We start from the raw sequence: 14,074 nt of genomic DNA, 5'->3' as shown, positions 1-14,074 counted from the left end.
ACCACCGCAGGTTGCCTCTGACCACCCCTAATTGCCAGTGACCCCCTCCAGATTGCCCGTAACCACGCCAGATTACAGGTACCCACCTCAGATTACCTATTAGCACTTCAGTTTATCCGTAACCACCCCAGATTGTCCGTAACCACCCCATGTTGCCTCTAACCACAGCAGGTTGCCTGTAACCATACCAGATTGTCTGTAACCACAGCAGGTTGTCCGTATCCACCCCACGTTGCCTCTTACCACCCCAGGTTGCCTGTGACCACCCCATGTTGACCGTATCCTGTACCCAGATTACCCGTAACCACCCCAGATTACCCGGAACCACCTCAGACTGCCCGGAAACCCCTCTAGATTACCCAGAATCACCCCAGACTGTCCGTAACCACCCCATATTACCTGTAATCTAATTTTTTTATTTTATTAACTGCACTATTCTAATAACTATTACTAGCTGCTGTTTTGCTCCAGCAAATTGGCGCTCCTTCCCTTCTGAGCCCTGCTGTGTGCCCATACAGTGGCTTATGCCCACATATGGGGTACCGTTGTACTCAGGAGACCCTGCGTTACAGATTTTTGGGTATATTTTTTTCTCCTGTTCCTTGTGAAATTTAGAAATTTCAAACTAAACCAACATATTATTTTTAATACTTTCCTCTAATACCTGTGGGGCCAAAATGCTCATCCTACCCCAAGATGAATTCTTTGAGTGGTGTACTTTCCGAAATGGGGTGACTTTTGGGGGGGTTCTATTCTGTAGACATTACAGGGACTCTGCAAACACACCTGGTGCTCAGAAACTTCTTCAGAAAAATCTGCACAGAAAATGCTAATTGGCGCTCCTTCCCTTCTGAGCCCGGCTGTGTGCCCATACAGTGGTTTATGCCCACATATGGGGTACCGTTCTACTCAGGAGAACCTGCGTTACAGATTTTGGGGTGAATTTTCTCTACTGTTCCTCGTGAAATTGAGAAATTTCAAACTAAAGGAACATATTATTGGAAAAATTCGAGTTTTTCATTTTTACTGTCTACTTTTGAATACTTTCCTCTAATACCTGTGGGGTCAAAATGCTCACCACACCCCAAGATGAATTCTTTGAGGGGTGCACTTTCCAAAATGGGGTGACTTATGGCGAGATTTTACTCCGCTGGCACTACAGGGGCTCTGCAAACGCACCTGGCGCTCAGAAACTTCTTCAGCAAAATCTGCATTGAAAAAGCTAATTGGCGCTCCTTTTCTTCTGAGCCCTCCTGTGTGCCCATGCAGTGGTTTATGCCCACATATGAGGTACCTTTTTACTCAGGAGAACCTGCGTTACAAATTTTGGGGTGCTTTTTTTCTCTAGTTCCTCGTGAAATTGAGAAATTTCAAACTAAACGAACATATTATTGGAAAAAATTAAGAGTTTTTCATTTTTACTGTCTAATTTTGAATACTTTCCTCTAACACCTGTGTGGTCAAAATGCTCATCCTACCCCAAGATGAATTCTTTGAGGGGTGCACTTTCCACAATTGGGTGACTTATGGGGGTTTTTCTCTCTGCTGACACTACAGGGGCTCTGCAAATGCACCTGGCGCCCCTAAACTTCTTCAGCAAAATCTGCAATGGAAAAGCTAATTGGCGCTCCCTTCCTTCTGAGCCCCGCTGTGTGCCCATACAGTGGTTTACGCCCACATATGGGGTACCGTAGTATTTAAGAGAACCTGCGTTACAAATTTTGGGGTGCTTTTTCTCTCATGTTCCTTTTGAAAATGAGAAACTTTAATCTAAACGTATATATTATTGGAAAATTTTAATTTTTCATTTTTCTACGGCCTAATTGTGAATACTTTCCTCCAGCCCCTGTAGGGTTAAAATGCTCATTATACCCCTAGATTAATTCTTTAAGGTGTCTAGTTTCCAAAATGGGGTCACTTATGGGGGTTTCCAGTATACAAACCTCCTAAATCAACTTAAAATAAGAACTGGTCCCTAAAAAAAAATCAGTTTTGGAAACTTACACGAAAATGCGGTAATTTGCTGATAAATTTCTAAGCCCCGTAACACCCTAAAAAAGTAAAATATGTTTATGAAATGAAGCCAGAATAAAGAGGACATATCGGTAATGTGACTTAGTAACTAATTTATGTGATACGACTTTCTTTTTTTAGAAGCAGAGAATTTCAAAGTTTATAAAATGCTATTTTTTTTTCAATTTTTCATGATATTTTGATGTTTTTCACAAAAAACACACAAAGTAGTGACCAAATTTTGCCACTAATATAAAGTGCCATATGTGTCGAAAAAACAAGCTCAGAATCGCTAGCATACGTTAAAGCATCACTGAGCTATGAGCGCATAAAGTGAGACAGGTCAGATTTTGAAAAACGAGCCTGGTCTTTTAGGTGCAAATAGGCTTGGTCTTGAAGGGGTTAATCGGTGGACTGCTGGATTACTTTTTTGAATCTTATAAATGTTTCTTATTAACAGTTTATGTCCTGTCACTGTAAGGCCCTTATTTATTAAAACCTGAAAAACACTATTAGGTATGGGAGTTTGGAGAAGCTGTTGGTCACTATTTGGGAGTTTGTTTCTGAGCTGGAGTTGGACCCTGATAAAACTCAGGAGTTGGAGTTGAAGTCGGAGCTGCGGATTACCAAGTCACAATAGGGCAATTTAATTCATATCGGCAAAAAAAACAAAAACGTTTTACCTGGCAAAAAGAAGTTTTACTATATAAAAAAAAACCAATGAAAACATGTGTATCATTGTATTAAGACTGTCATATAGAATAAAGCTATATCAATATTAGGCTATGTACCCACTATGTATAAAAAGCGGCCGTTATTTGGCACTCAAAACAACGGGTGATGTTTTGAGTATCAAACAACGGTTGTTGTTCTAAATGAAAAATTGCATTGAAGTCTATGGACAATGGCTGGAAATAAATGACGTGATTATTTTGAGGGCTGTAGCCAAACAACGGTCGTTTTTCAATACACTGTGTGAAACAATGGCCGTTGTTTGCTATGCAAATAATTGAATTCTGAAAAGAATGGCCATTGTGTAAATTGAAAAAATGGCTGTTCTTTTCATAAAGTGCATTACATAGGACATGGGAACCCAAGTGTTACTAAATTGCATTTTTTCCACAATTTCACCCCATAAATAATATTGTTGGGGGCTCCATCATACATTTTGTGGTACACTAAAAGGCACTATTACAAAGTACACTTGATATTGGCTGTATGTCTGGAGTTGTTGTCCTGCTAAAGATTTGTAGAAAATCAGATGTCTCCCTAAAGAGATGCATCTTACTTTGTTACATGTGCCTAAAAAATGTCCTTTAATAGAGCTCTCTGGCACTCACTGCAGAGCTAATCTGGGTCTAGCAAGGCCTAACATTCAATGATGAGATCACCAACACTCATGTGCTGCTGTGTCCCAGAAGATGGTCACAGTAATTGTGTCTTCCTTCTCCCAGTAAAAATGTCTGTGCAGTTACTTCTAAAGCTCTATTCCTTTGACATAGTATGTGGACAGATTATACAAAAGGTTGTGTGTCACAGAACTGATAACAAGGGTTTTTTTTTGGATCAGAGTAGAAATATTATTTATTGGTGATGCATAGATTAGATAGCTAGACATATTTATGTATGGCCATATTGCAGATGTCAGAGCTTGGAATATGTCATGCTCTTCGGGGATAACTCAACAAAAAATGCAGCGTGTGTTTAGAACATTTATCTACATCTTGGCTACTCTGTACGTATTACTAACTATATGATTCATTTTCAGTATCAACCAGAAAAAAAGTGGACTCCCCTTCTTTAGAGATACTCCATGACATGTGGCCAGGGACACTCAAGTCATTCTGTGCCGTGGAGTCACTTTAGTATTTAGTCCTCTAGTATTATGACATGAAACCTGATTTTTTTGGGGGAATATGGTAGAACAGATATGGCTGCTGAACTTTCAGCCTATGGTGATTACAGTAAGGACAGACAGATGCCATTATTTTTGCCCACAATTATATGTTACAATTTGTACAATTTTCCCACAAGTATATGTCTTTATATATGTATATGTAGTTTCTACACTCTGGTCAGTATTCTGACTGATATGGCAGCTAAAACCTGGACTGGGTCCAAGCACAGAAAAGTGTTGCTTTCAACTAAGCGAGGTTGGAAAATGTGGTGGCGTGAAATATTTTTACTGATGATCATTTCTAAACTCACCGTGGGGTGAGATCCCCTTATTCACAGATCAGTCTCTCTCTCCGCCCGTGTACCCAGGCACTCCCTCTCCCATCTTCTGCTTTCCTCCAACCCCCTCCATAGGCTTGCCTTCCTTTTAACTTGTTCACTTTATTAGCTACAGGATATAAATTAGCTGACTGCTCAGAGTGGAAGAGGGATGAGAGAGGGATGAAGCTTGATAATGGAGATGGAAGCATTTTTGTCTGGGAGCAATACAATATTGGGAGCAATACAAAACTTTAATAAAAATGTTCACCGGAATTCTCCTTTAAAGAAAGCAGTCATGTTTTTCTAATTCTGGATAATCCCTATATAGCATTTTTAAAAGAAATATTTTGTGCATACTGAATAGTACTAGTCTTAGCTATTGCACTACAGTAGAATGCTACTGCCACCTAATGTATAAATCTGGAACTGACAGATGTACATAATACACATAAAGGAATTTATTTTCTTTTACATGATTCATGCAGGTTTTATTAATGTACAGCACTGAAACAAAGTCTGTGACTAACCTCAAACTCCTTGATAAAGTATCGTGTTTCACCCTGAATGATCGGTCGGTGATCCAACATTCTGGAATGAATTTCTCCAACATCTGTAAAATAGAAAAGTGCGGATTTCAGTAAGGTTTTTTTTCCTCTCTATTTTTTTTTAAACAATGGGGAGGCATTAGTAGAGTAAAGATGCCCTTTATTACCAATAGCTCTGCTTTCAAATATTCATGAATCCTGGTAAAATAAAAATAAATGGAGTGGAAGTGTGCATGCGCAACCGGGAGTGCAAAATCCCAGTACTCAAGACTTCTTGGGGCCCCAGTAGTGTCTACCCCCCCCCCCCTCACACAATCTTTTAAAGGCCTTTTACGCAGGCTGAATATTGGCCAGGAGAGTTGCTAGAAACGATAATCGTAACGTGTAAAGGTGACATTGATCAGCCAATGAGTGGGAAAATGCCTGATCCTCAGCCAATTGTGTCTTTTAAGATTGCTTCTAAAATTTATTGCTGCCGTCCACACATTTTCTTGTTTAAACAGGGTTATGTGTGGCCAATTGTGATACAGACAGTACAGATATTTTGTGCTATGTAGAGGCACAGCAAACGAACACAGATCTCACTGATTGGAGCTTACTTGCTGCTGGCCCAGCTGATAAATCTTTTTGTGTAATAGGACCCTTTAGACCCTATTACACAGAACAATTATCGGCTGTTACGGGCAATAATCATCCTGTGTTATAGAACACAACGATCAGCCGACATGAATGATGTCGGCTGATCATTGTAGGCCTCTGTCTTTTAACATGTTGAAAGAAAAACGACTCGTATAGCAGCAATCTGCTCCCGTCGCTATACTCTATGGGCTGCCCAGACAATCTAAGGATCACCCGGGCAGCCCCCCACACCTCGCCGCACCCCTGCCCCCCCACCCGGCTGTGACCCACGTGTAACGGTGGCGGCATCGAGCAGGGAATAAGGAGCAAACGAGCGCTGTGAGCAAGTTGCCCTGTGTAATAGGGGCTTTAGTTATGTGTTTTCCCCATGGAGAAGGTTCCCCTCCAGCGCTAAGATGTTCACAGGGCCCCCTACTGCTATGGTTTACCATTATCAGCTGCTATTTTAGGGTACACTAGTAGTCATGACCTAAGGGTTTGTTTACATTGTGGCTTTTTCCATCATCCAAGAACTCCAAGCTATACCCATGATTTTTACAGCAGATCTGCAACATTTTGCTATGGGTTTTCTGAAGGTTTTGGGCATGGGTTGGCTCCAATCACAGTCAGGATACCCAATGCTGAAGCCACAAAGATCTTATAAAAAAAAAGTTACATGTTTATTTTTTTGGATAATGAATCTGCAATGGAAAAACAAAAATCTGTGCAGTAGTTTACCCAAAGTCTAATAGGAAGCCACAATGTATTTACTTTGCAGAAAAATGGCACACATTTCCATTAAAGTAAAACAATGGGGTGGATAGCAGTAGCAGATTTCACACATAATCCGATGTAGAATCTTTTCCACCATTTACAGTTTACAACCCTTTATTCGGTTGGCCAGGGACCAACAATGCTGCAGTTCAAGGCTATGGTGACTGCTACAATGTGCACAAGTAATAATTAAAGTATCTTTTACTAAAAAAATTAAAAAAAAAACACTTTTCCTTAGTCAGAGTCTGGGTGTTAACACTCCGACCAATCACTAGAACAAGCAAGGAAAAACATATGGCTAAGCACAAGACGGTCCAGCATATCTCCTGGCTCATTCCAGTGACTATGTACAGTGGCTGCTATGCTTGTCCCCCCATCACAGGGGTGTCAGGAGGCAGAGCCTCTTCATCACATTCAGGGTATGTTCACACTGAGGAATAGGTGAGGAATTTCAGGAAGAATCTGTGCTTAAATGTACGCGTATTCTGCACGAAAAATATGTACAGAGCAGTGTCCCATCGTGTTCAAAGGGATTTCCGCTCTGTTGTTCACACAGCGGAAATTATGCACGGAATATTCCGTCGTGGATCCGCTTTGTACCTGAAGAACTGACAAGGAGAGCGGCGGGAGAGGAGGCACGAGCCCTCTGGCTATGGCACACGGAGGCAGGCGGGATTCCACCATATTAGCTGAGTGTGAACATACCCTAAGAGGTACCTGACACCACACCTCAGTCAGCCATTGAGTTCTGCTATAATTTCCACTAACTCCTGGTGTGACGTAGAATAATTCTGCCACTGCCTGCCGCTAAGCTCCACCCACTTTGGTTATTAAAGTGACCAGGTAGTCGTCAAAGGTCACAAGCGTTACTAACACAGAAACCGCCACTCTTATACACCATCGCCTGAGTCATAATTGACTCTCATAGCCCTTATCACAATTCTTAAAGTGACAGTCCCACCAGGCCCAGGATGAAGCACTGGAGGCGGGCCGACCCACCCTTAGTGGGAGGAAACCCCCACCCCTCTATGATAGGGTTCCATTGATTCTAATGGAGTCACGTCATGGAGGGGCTGGGGTTTCTTCCCACTGGGGGTGGGTCGGCCCGCCTCCAGTGCTTCATCCTGGGCCTGGTGGGACTGTCACTTTAAAGGGGTCATGGCCACTGTGCATATAGCGATACCATTATCTCTACACAAGAGCGCCACTACTTCTGGGGAAGGAAGGAGATGCTGTTATCTAATCCTGAACACTCCACAGTCACATGAGACAGCTTCCCGTGTTTTCCCATAGTGCCCTCTGCCCTGCTCACTCCTAGCAGCTTCCTCTCTCCCGTACCCCCTGTTCCTCTGCCCTCTAGCTCCCCCCGCTCCTCTTCCATCTAGCTCCCATCCCAGTACCCCCCTCCTCTGCCCTCCAGCTCCCCGTACCCCCCCTCCTCTGCCCTCCAGCTCCCCTTACCCCCCACTCCTCTGGCCTCCAGCTCCCCGTACCCCCCCTCCTCTGCCCTCCAGCTCCCCTTACCCCCCGCTCCTCTGTCCTCCAGCTCCCCGTACCCCCCCTCCTCTGCCCTCCAGATCCCCGTACCCCCCGCTCCTCTGGCCTCTAGCTCCCCGTACCCCCCGTTCCTCTGCCCTCCAGCACCCCGTAACCCCCGTTCCTCTGCCCTCCAGCTCCCCGTACCCCCTCCTCCTCTGCCCTCCAGCTTCCCTTACCCCCCGCTCCTCTGCCCTCCAGCACCACGTACTCCCTCCTCCTCTGCCCTCCAGCTTCCCTTACCCCCGCTCCTCTGCCCTCCAGCATCCCGTACCCTCCTCCTCTGCCCTCCAGCTTCCCCGTACCCCCCCTCCTCCTCTGCCCTCCAGCTCCCCTTACCCCCCACTCCTCTGCCCTCCAGCACCCCGTACCCCCTCCAGCTCCCCATACCCCCTCTTCCTCTGCCTTCCAGCTTCCCTTACCCCCCGCTCCTCTGCCCTCCAGCTCCCCGTACCCTCTGCTCCTCTGCCCTCCAGCTCCCCGTACCCCCCCGCACCTCTGCCCTCCAGCTCCCCGTACCCCCCGCTCCTCTGCCCTCCAGCACCCCGTACCCCCTCCTCCTCTGCCCTCCAGCTCCCCGTACCCCCTCCTCCTCTGCCCTCCAGCTTCCCTTACCCCCCGCTCCTCTGCCCTCCAGCTCCCCGTACCCCCCCGCTCCTCTGCCCTCCAGCACCCCGTACCCACTCCTCCTCCTCTGCCCTCCAGCACCCCGTACCCCCTCCTCCTCTGCCCTCCAGCACCCCGTACCCCCTCCTCCTCTGCCCTCCAGCTCCCCGTACCCCCTCCTCCTCTGCCCTCCAGCATCCCGTACCCTCCTCCTCTGCCCTCCAGCTTTCCCGTACCCCCCCTCCTCCTCTGCCCTCTAGCTCCCCTTACCCCCCGCTCCTCTACCCTCCAGCACCCCGTACCCCCTCCAGCTCCCCATACCCCCTCCTCCTCTGCCCTCCAGCTTCCCTTACCCCCCGCTCCTCTGCCCTCCAGCTCCCCGTACCCTCTGCTCCTCTGCCCTCCAGCTCCCCGTACCCCCCCCCCGCACCTCTGCCCTCCAGCTCCCCGTACCCCCCGCTCCTCTGCCCTCCAGCACCCCGTACCCCCTCCAGCACCCCATACCCCCTCCTCTGCCCTCCAGCTTCCCTTACCCCCCGCTCCTCTGCCCTCCAGCACCCCGTACCCCCCCTCCCTTACCCCCCACTGCTCTGCCCTCCAGCACCCCGTACCCCCTCCTCCTCTGCCCTCCAGCTTCCCTTACCCCCCCGCTCCTCTGCTCTCCAGCTTCCCTTACCCCCCGCTCCTCTGCCCTCCAGCACCCCGTACCCCCCCGCTCCTCTGCCCTCCAGCTTCCCTTACCCCCCGCTCCTCTGCCCTCCAGCACCCCGTACCCCCCCGCTCCTCTGCCCTCCAGCTTCCCTTACCCCCCGCTCCTCTGCCCTCCAGCACCCCGTACCCCCCCCCCTCCCTTACCCCCCGCTGCTCTGCCCTCCAGCACCCCGTACCCCCCCCTTACCCCCCGCTGCTCTGCCCTCCAGCACCCCGTACCCCCTCCTCTTCTGCCCTCCAGCTTCCCTTACCCCCCCACTCCTCTGCCCTCCAGCCTCCCTTACCCCCCCCCCCCGCTCCTCTGCCCTCCAGCCTCCCTTACCCCCCCCCCCCCCCCCGCTCCTCTGCCCTCCAGCCTCCCTTCCCCCCCCCCCCTGCTCCTCTGCCCTCCAGCCTCCCTTCCCCCCCGCTCCTCTGCCCTCCAGCCTCCCTTACCCCCCCCCCCCCCGCTCCTCTGCCCTCCAGCCTCCCTTACCCCCCCCCCCCCGCTCCTCTGCTCTCCAGCTTCCCTTACCCCCGCTCTTTTGCCCTCAAGCCTCCCCGTACCCCCGCTCCTCTGCCCTCCAGCTCCCCGTACCCTCTGCTCCTCTGCCCTCCAGCTCCCCGTACCCCCCCGCACCTCTGCCCTCCAGCTCCCCGTACCCCCCGCTCCTCTGCCCTCCAGCACCCCGTACCCCCTCCTCCTCTGCCCTCCAGCTCCCCGTACCCCCTCCTCCTCTGCCCTCCAGCTTCCCTTACCCCCCGCTCCTCTGCCCTCCAGCTCCCCGTACCCCCCCGCTCCTCTGCCCTCCAGCACGCCGTACCCACTCCTCCTCCTCTGCCCTCCAGCACCCCGTACCCCCTCCTCCTCTGCCCTCCAGCACCCCGTACCCCCTCCTCCTCTGCCCTCCAGCTCCCCGTACCCCCTCCTCCTCTGCCCTCCAGCATCCCGTACCCTCCTCCTCTGCCCTCCAGCTTTCCCGTACCCCCCCTCCTCCTCTGCCCTCTAGCTCCCCTTACCCCCCGCTCCTCTACCCTCCAGCACCCCGTACCCCCTCCAGCTCCCCATACCCCCTCCTCCTCTGCCCTCCAGCTTCCCTTACCCCCCGCTCCTCTGCCCTCCAGCTCCCCGTACCCTCTGCTCCTCTGCCCTCCAGCTCCCCGTCCCCCCCCCCCCGCACCTCTGCCCTCCAGCTCCCCGTACCCCCCGCTCCTCTGCCCTCCAGCACCCCGTACCCCCTCCAGCACCCCATACCCCCTCCTCTGCCCTCCAGCTTCCCTTACCCCCCGCTCCTCTGCCCTCCAGCACCCCGTACCCCCCCTCCCTTACCCCCCACTGCTCTGCCCTCCAGCACCCCGTACCCCCTCCTCCTCTGCCCTCCAGCTTCCCTTCCCCCCCCGCTCCTCTGCTCTCCAGCTTCCCTTACCCCCCGCTCCTCTGCCCTCCAGCACCCCGTACCCCCCCGCTCCTCTGCCCTCCAGCTTCCCTTACCCCCCGCTCCTCTGCCCTCCAGCACCCCGTACCCCCCCGCTCCTCTGCCCTCCAGCTTCCCTTACCCCCCGCTCCTCTGCCCTCCAGCACCCCGTACCCCCCCCCTCCCTTACCCCCCGCTGCTCTGCCCTCCAGCACCCCGTACCCCCCCCCTTACCCCCCGCTGCTCTGCCCTCCAGCACCCCGTACCCCCTCCTCTTCTGCCCTCCAGCTTCCCTTACCCCCCCACTCCTCTGCCCTCCAGCCTCCCTTACCCCCCCCCCCCCCGCTCCTCTGCCCTCCAGCCTCCCTTCCCCCCCCCCCCCCCCGCTCCTCTGCCCTCCAGCCTCCCTTACCCCCCGCTCCTCTGCCCTCCAGCACCCCGTAACCCCCGTTCCTCTGCCCTCCAGCCTCCCTTACCCCCCCCCCCCGCTCCTCTGCCCTCCAGCCTCCCTTACCCCCCCCCCCCGCTCCTCTGCTCTCCAGCTTCCCTTACCCCCGCTCTTTTGCCCTCAAGCCTCCCCGTACCCCCGCTCCTCTGCCCTCCAGCCTCCCTTACCCCCCCCCTGCTCCTCTGCCCTCCAGCCTCCCTTACCCCCCCCCCGCTCCTCTGCCCTCCAGCCTCCCTTACCCCCCCCCCCTCCTCTGCTCTCCAGCTTCCCTTACCCCCGCTCTTTTGCCCTCAAGCCTCCCCGTACCCCCGCTCCTCTGCCCTCCAGCTCTCCGTACCCCCGCTCCTCTGCCCTCCAGCTCCCCGTACCCCCCGCTCCTCTGCCCTCCCGCTCCTCTGCCCTCCAGCTCCCCGTACCCCCGCTCCTCTGCCCTCCAGCTCCCCGTACCCCCCGCTCCTCTGCCCTCCCGCTCCTCTGCCCTCCAGCTCCCCGTACCCCCGCTCCTCTGCCCTCCAGCTCCCCGTACCCCCCGCTCCTCTGCCCTCCCGATCCTCTGCCCTCCAGCTCCCCGTACCCCCGCTCCTCTGCCCTCCAGCTCCCCGTACCCCCCGCTCCTCTGCCCTCCAGCTCCCCGTACCCTTTATGATGAGCTGGGTAGCCGGCCCCACACTGCAGCCGTTCTCCCGCTTCGGGCTCAGTACGAGCGGGGCAGTGGCTGCGGCTCTGGCGGGTGAGTTGCTGCTCATCTCCCGGCCGTAGTATGGAGGGCGCTCTCTATGTCACATGAGCCTGCTCCATAGCCCTACGCTGTCCTGCCTGATTACTCCGGCCCGGCGTCACCACACTGACAGCTGCTCAGCTGTCAGGAGGCTTCTGATTGGACACGCGCTGAGATTGCAGAACATCCGGTCTGTGTCGCGCTCCGTGATTGGTCCGATACAATGTCCCGCCCCTCCTTGTCTGTGTCAGGAAGTACTGCCCGTGCTTGTCAGGTCGGACACTTGGCTGTTGCTGTATTGGGGAGAATGTCTTGTTTTTCCTAGAACAATGCCGTGTACTAGATTGTTACCAATGTTCTGTACATTTCCTGAAGATTATTTAAAGGATGTTCAGTTCTGGTAATGTGACATGTGGGTGCAGCGCCCCCATGCTGTGACTGGCACATATAGCCAAACTATCTAACTGTGAGTGATCGTTCACATCCTGCAGCTTTCTTCGCTTATGGCGGACTGGTAAAATGAGGTCTGAGCTGTGATTGGTTGCTATGGGCGACAGGAGTCCTGTGCTGGGCCCCCTGTGTTTCCTAACAAATCTCTATGGTGGTCTGTACCAGTAGAGTGCCAGTCGCATAGATTAATGTACTGCATTGATTTATATAAGACACCAAATGATTGCTTATTAAAGTCCCCTAGACTACTACCACTGACAAGTATCCTGGGCCTTAAAGGGCAACTCCAAAGAAAACATGTTTGCTAATACATTGCTTCAATAAAATTATATTACTTTATTGTATACCTTTATTGAAACAAATGTACAGTGGTGCCTTGGATTACGAGCATAATTCGTTCTGGGACTTTGCTTGTAATCCAAATCCACTCTTAAACCAAAGCAAATTTCCCATAAGAAATCACTGATATGCAGACAATTGGTTCCACCCCCCAAAAATAATGATTTTATATTTTGAATAACATGTAAGACAAATGAAACAGATATTTATAAACAGCTGAATATGTGATATTATAGGTTACTGTACAGTATGGAAATCAGCGTGTGGAGTATGATGTATAGTAAGAGCATAAACCTGAAACACAGCAGCAGTTTGTAGATACAGGGTGGAACTGCAGATCCCTATAATGCAGTAGCGTAGTACAACAGGCTAGAATAGAGAAGCAGGGCTGCTGTCAGAGGTCTGTGTGGTCACATGACAGCAATGGAGAAGGGGTGTGTGCTCAGCATGGACCAATCAGGACTGACAGAGACTGCAGGGAGCATGAAGGACCGAGCAGTACAGATGTGGGTACATACATGCAGCACTCTGTCCGGGGAGAGAGGGGTTACAGCTATGAAGAGATTACCTCCACAGTTTTGTCCCCTGATGTAAGCCCCAGCCTGAAGTGGATCTGCTATGATTTGGAAGGCAAGGGAGACTTCCTGGGTTAGAGTACAGGGCTGTAGACCCCGCTATATAGACCATGTCCCTCCCCAACTCGTGCTCCCACCTAGTACAGGGAGCTCTTAAACCAAAACAATGCTCTTAAACCAAGTCACAATTTTGAAAAACTGTGAGCTCTTAAACCAAAACGGGTGCCTTTACACGGAGAGATTTATCTGACAGATTTTTAAAGCCAAAGCCAGGAATGGATTTAAAAAAACTGAGAAATCTTAGGGCCCTATTCCACCGGACGATTATCGTTCACATAATCGTTAACGATTAACGATCTCAAACGACCGCTATTGCGAAAGACCATAAAACGTTCTTTCATTTCCATGGAACGATAATCGTTACTTATGATCGTATTTGCGATCGTTTTTCTTCGCTATTTCTTTGCTATTGCGTTCGTATCTACTGCGAACGACCGAACGACGTCTTATTCAATGCGAACGATTTGTGAACAAGCAACGATAAAAATAGGTCCAGGTCTTATAAAGCGATCAACGATTTCTCGTTCGATCGTTAATCGTTAATTGCATTTCAACCGAATGATTATCGCTTAGATTCGAACGATTTAACGATAATCTGAATGATAATTGTCCGGTGGAATAGGGCCCTTAGTCTTTCCTTTATGATCTGTTCCCTGTTCATAGTCTGTTCCTGGCTTAGTCTGGTTCAGTATGCAACACAATCATGGGGAAGACTGCTGACTTGACAGATGTCCAGAAGGCAGTCCTTTTCACACACTCCACAAGGAGGGTAAGCCACAAAAGTTCATTGCTAAAGAAGCTGGCTGTTCTCAGAGTGCTGTATCAAAGCATATTAATGGAAAGTTGGGTGGAAGGAAAAAGTGTGGTAGAAAAAGGTGCACAAGCAACTGGGAAAACCGCAGTCTTAACAGGATTGTAACGAAAATGCTGGAGTCAGTGCTTCAAAAGCCACCACATACAGACGTCTGCAGGACATGGGCTACAAGTGTTGCATTCCATGTGTTAAGCCACTCCTGACTAGTGATGTCACGATACCAGAATTTTGAGTTCAATACCAATACTCGATTTTT

At 50.9% G+C, this 14,074-nt stretch overlaps 1 protein-coding gene across 1 annotated transcript in view; it reads right to left on the bottom strand.

The window, feature by feature from the left end:
- BLOC1S5 (biogenesis of lysosomal organelles complex 1 subunit 5) overlaps positions 1 to 11,729 on the bottom strand; it is a 53,942-nt gene extending 42,213 nt beyond the window's left edge. The window contains exons 1-2 of the mRNA XM_069958043.1: positions 11,500 to 11,729; positions 4,758 to 4,840 (exon numbers count right to left, since the gene is read on the bottom strand). Coding sequence (XP_069814144.1) covers positions 4,758 to 4,840; positions 11,500 to 11,608 — 192 coding nt within the window. The 5' untranslated portion in view covers positions 11,609 to 11,729. The remainder of the gene's footprint in view (positions 1 to 4,757; positions 4,841 to 11,499) is intronic.
- Positions 11,730 to 14,074: the final 2,345 nt, after the last annotated feature.

Source organism: Dendropsophus ebraccatus, chromosome 2 (genome assembly GCF_027789765.1).
Source record: "Dendropsophus ebraccatus isolate aDenEbr1 chromosome 2, aDenEbr1.pat, whole genome shotgun sequence".
NCBI classification, from domain to species: Eukaryota; Metazoa; Chordata; class Amphibia; order Anura; family Hylidae; genus Dendropsophus; species Dendropsophus ebraccatus.
Note: the sequence above shows the minus strand (reverse complement) of the source record. Positions and strands in the feature narration are given on the sequence as shown.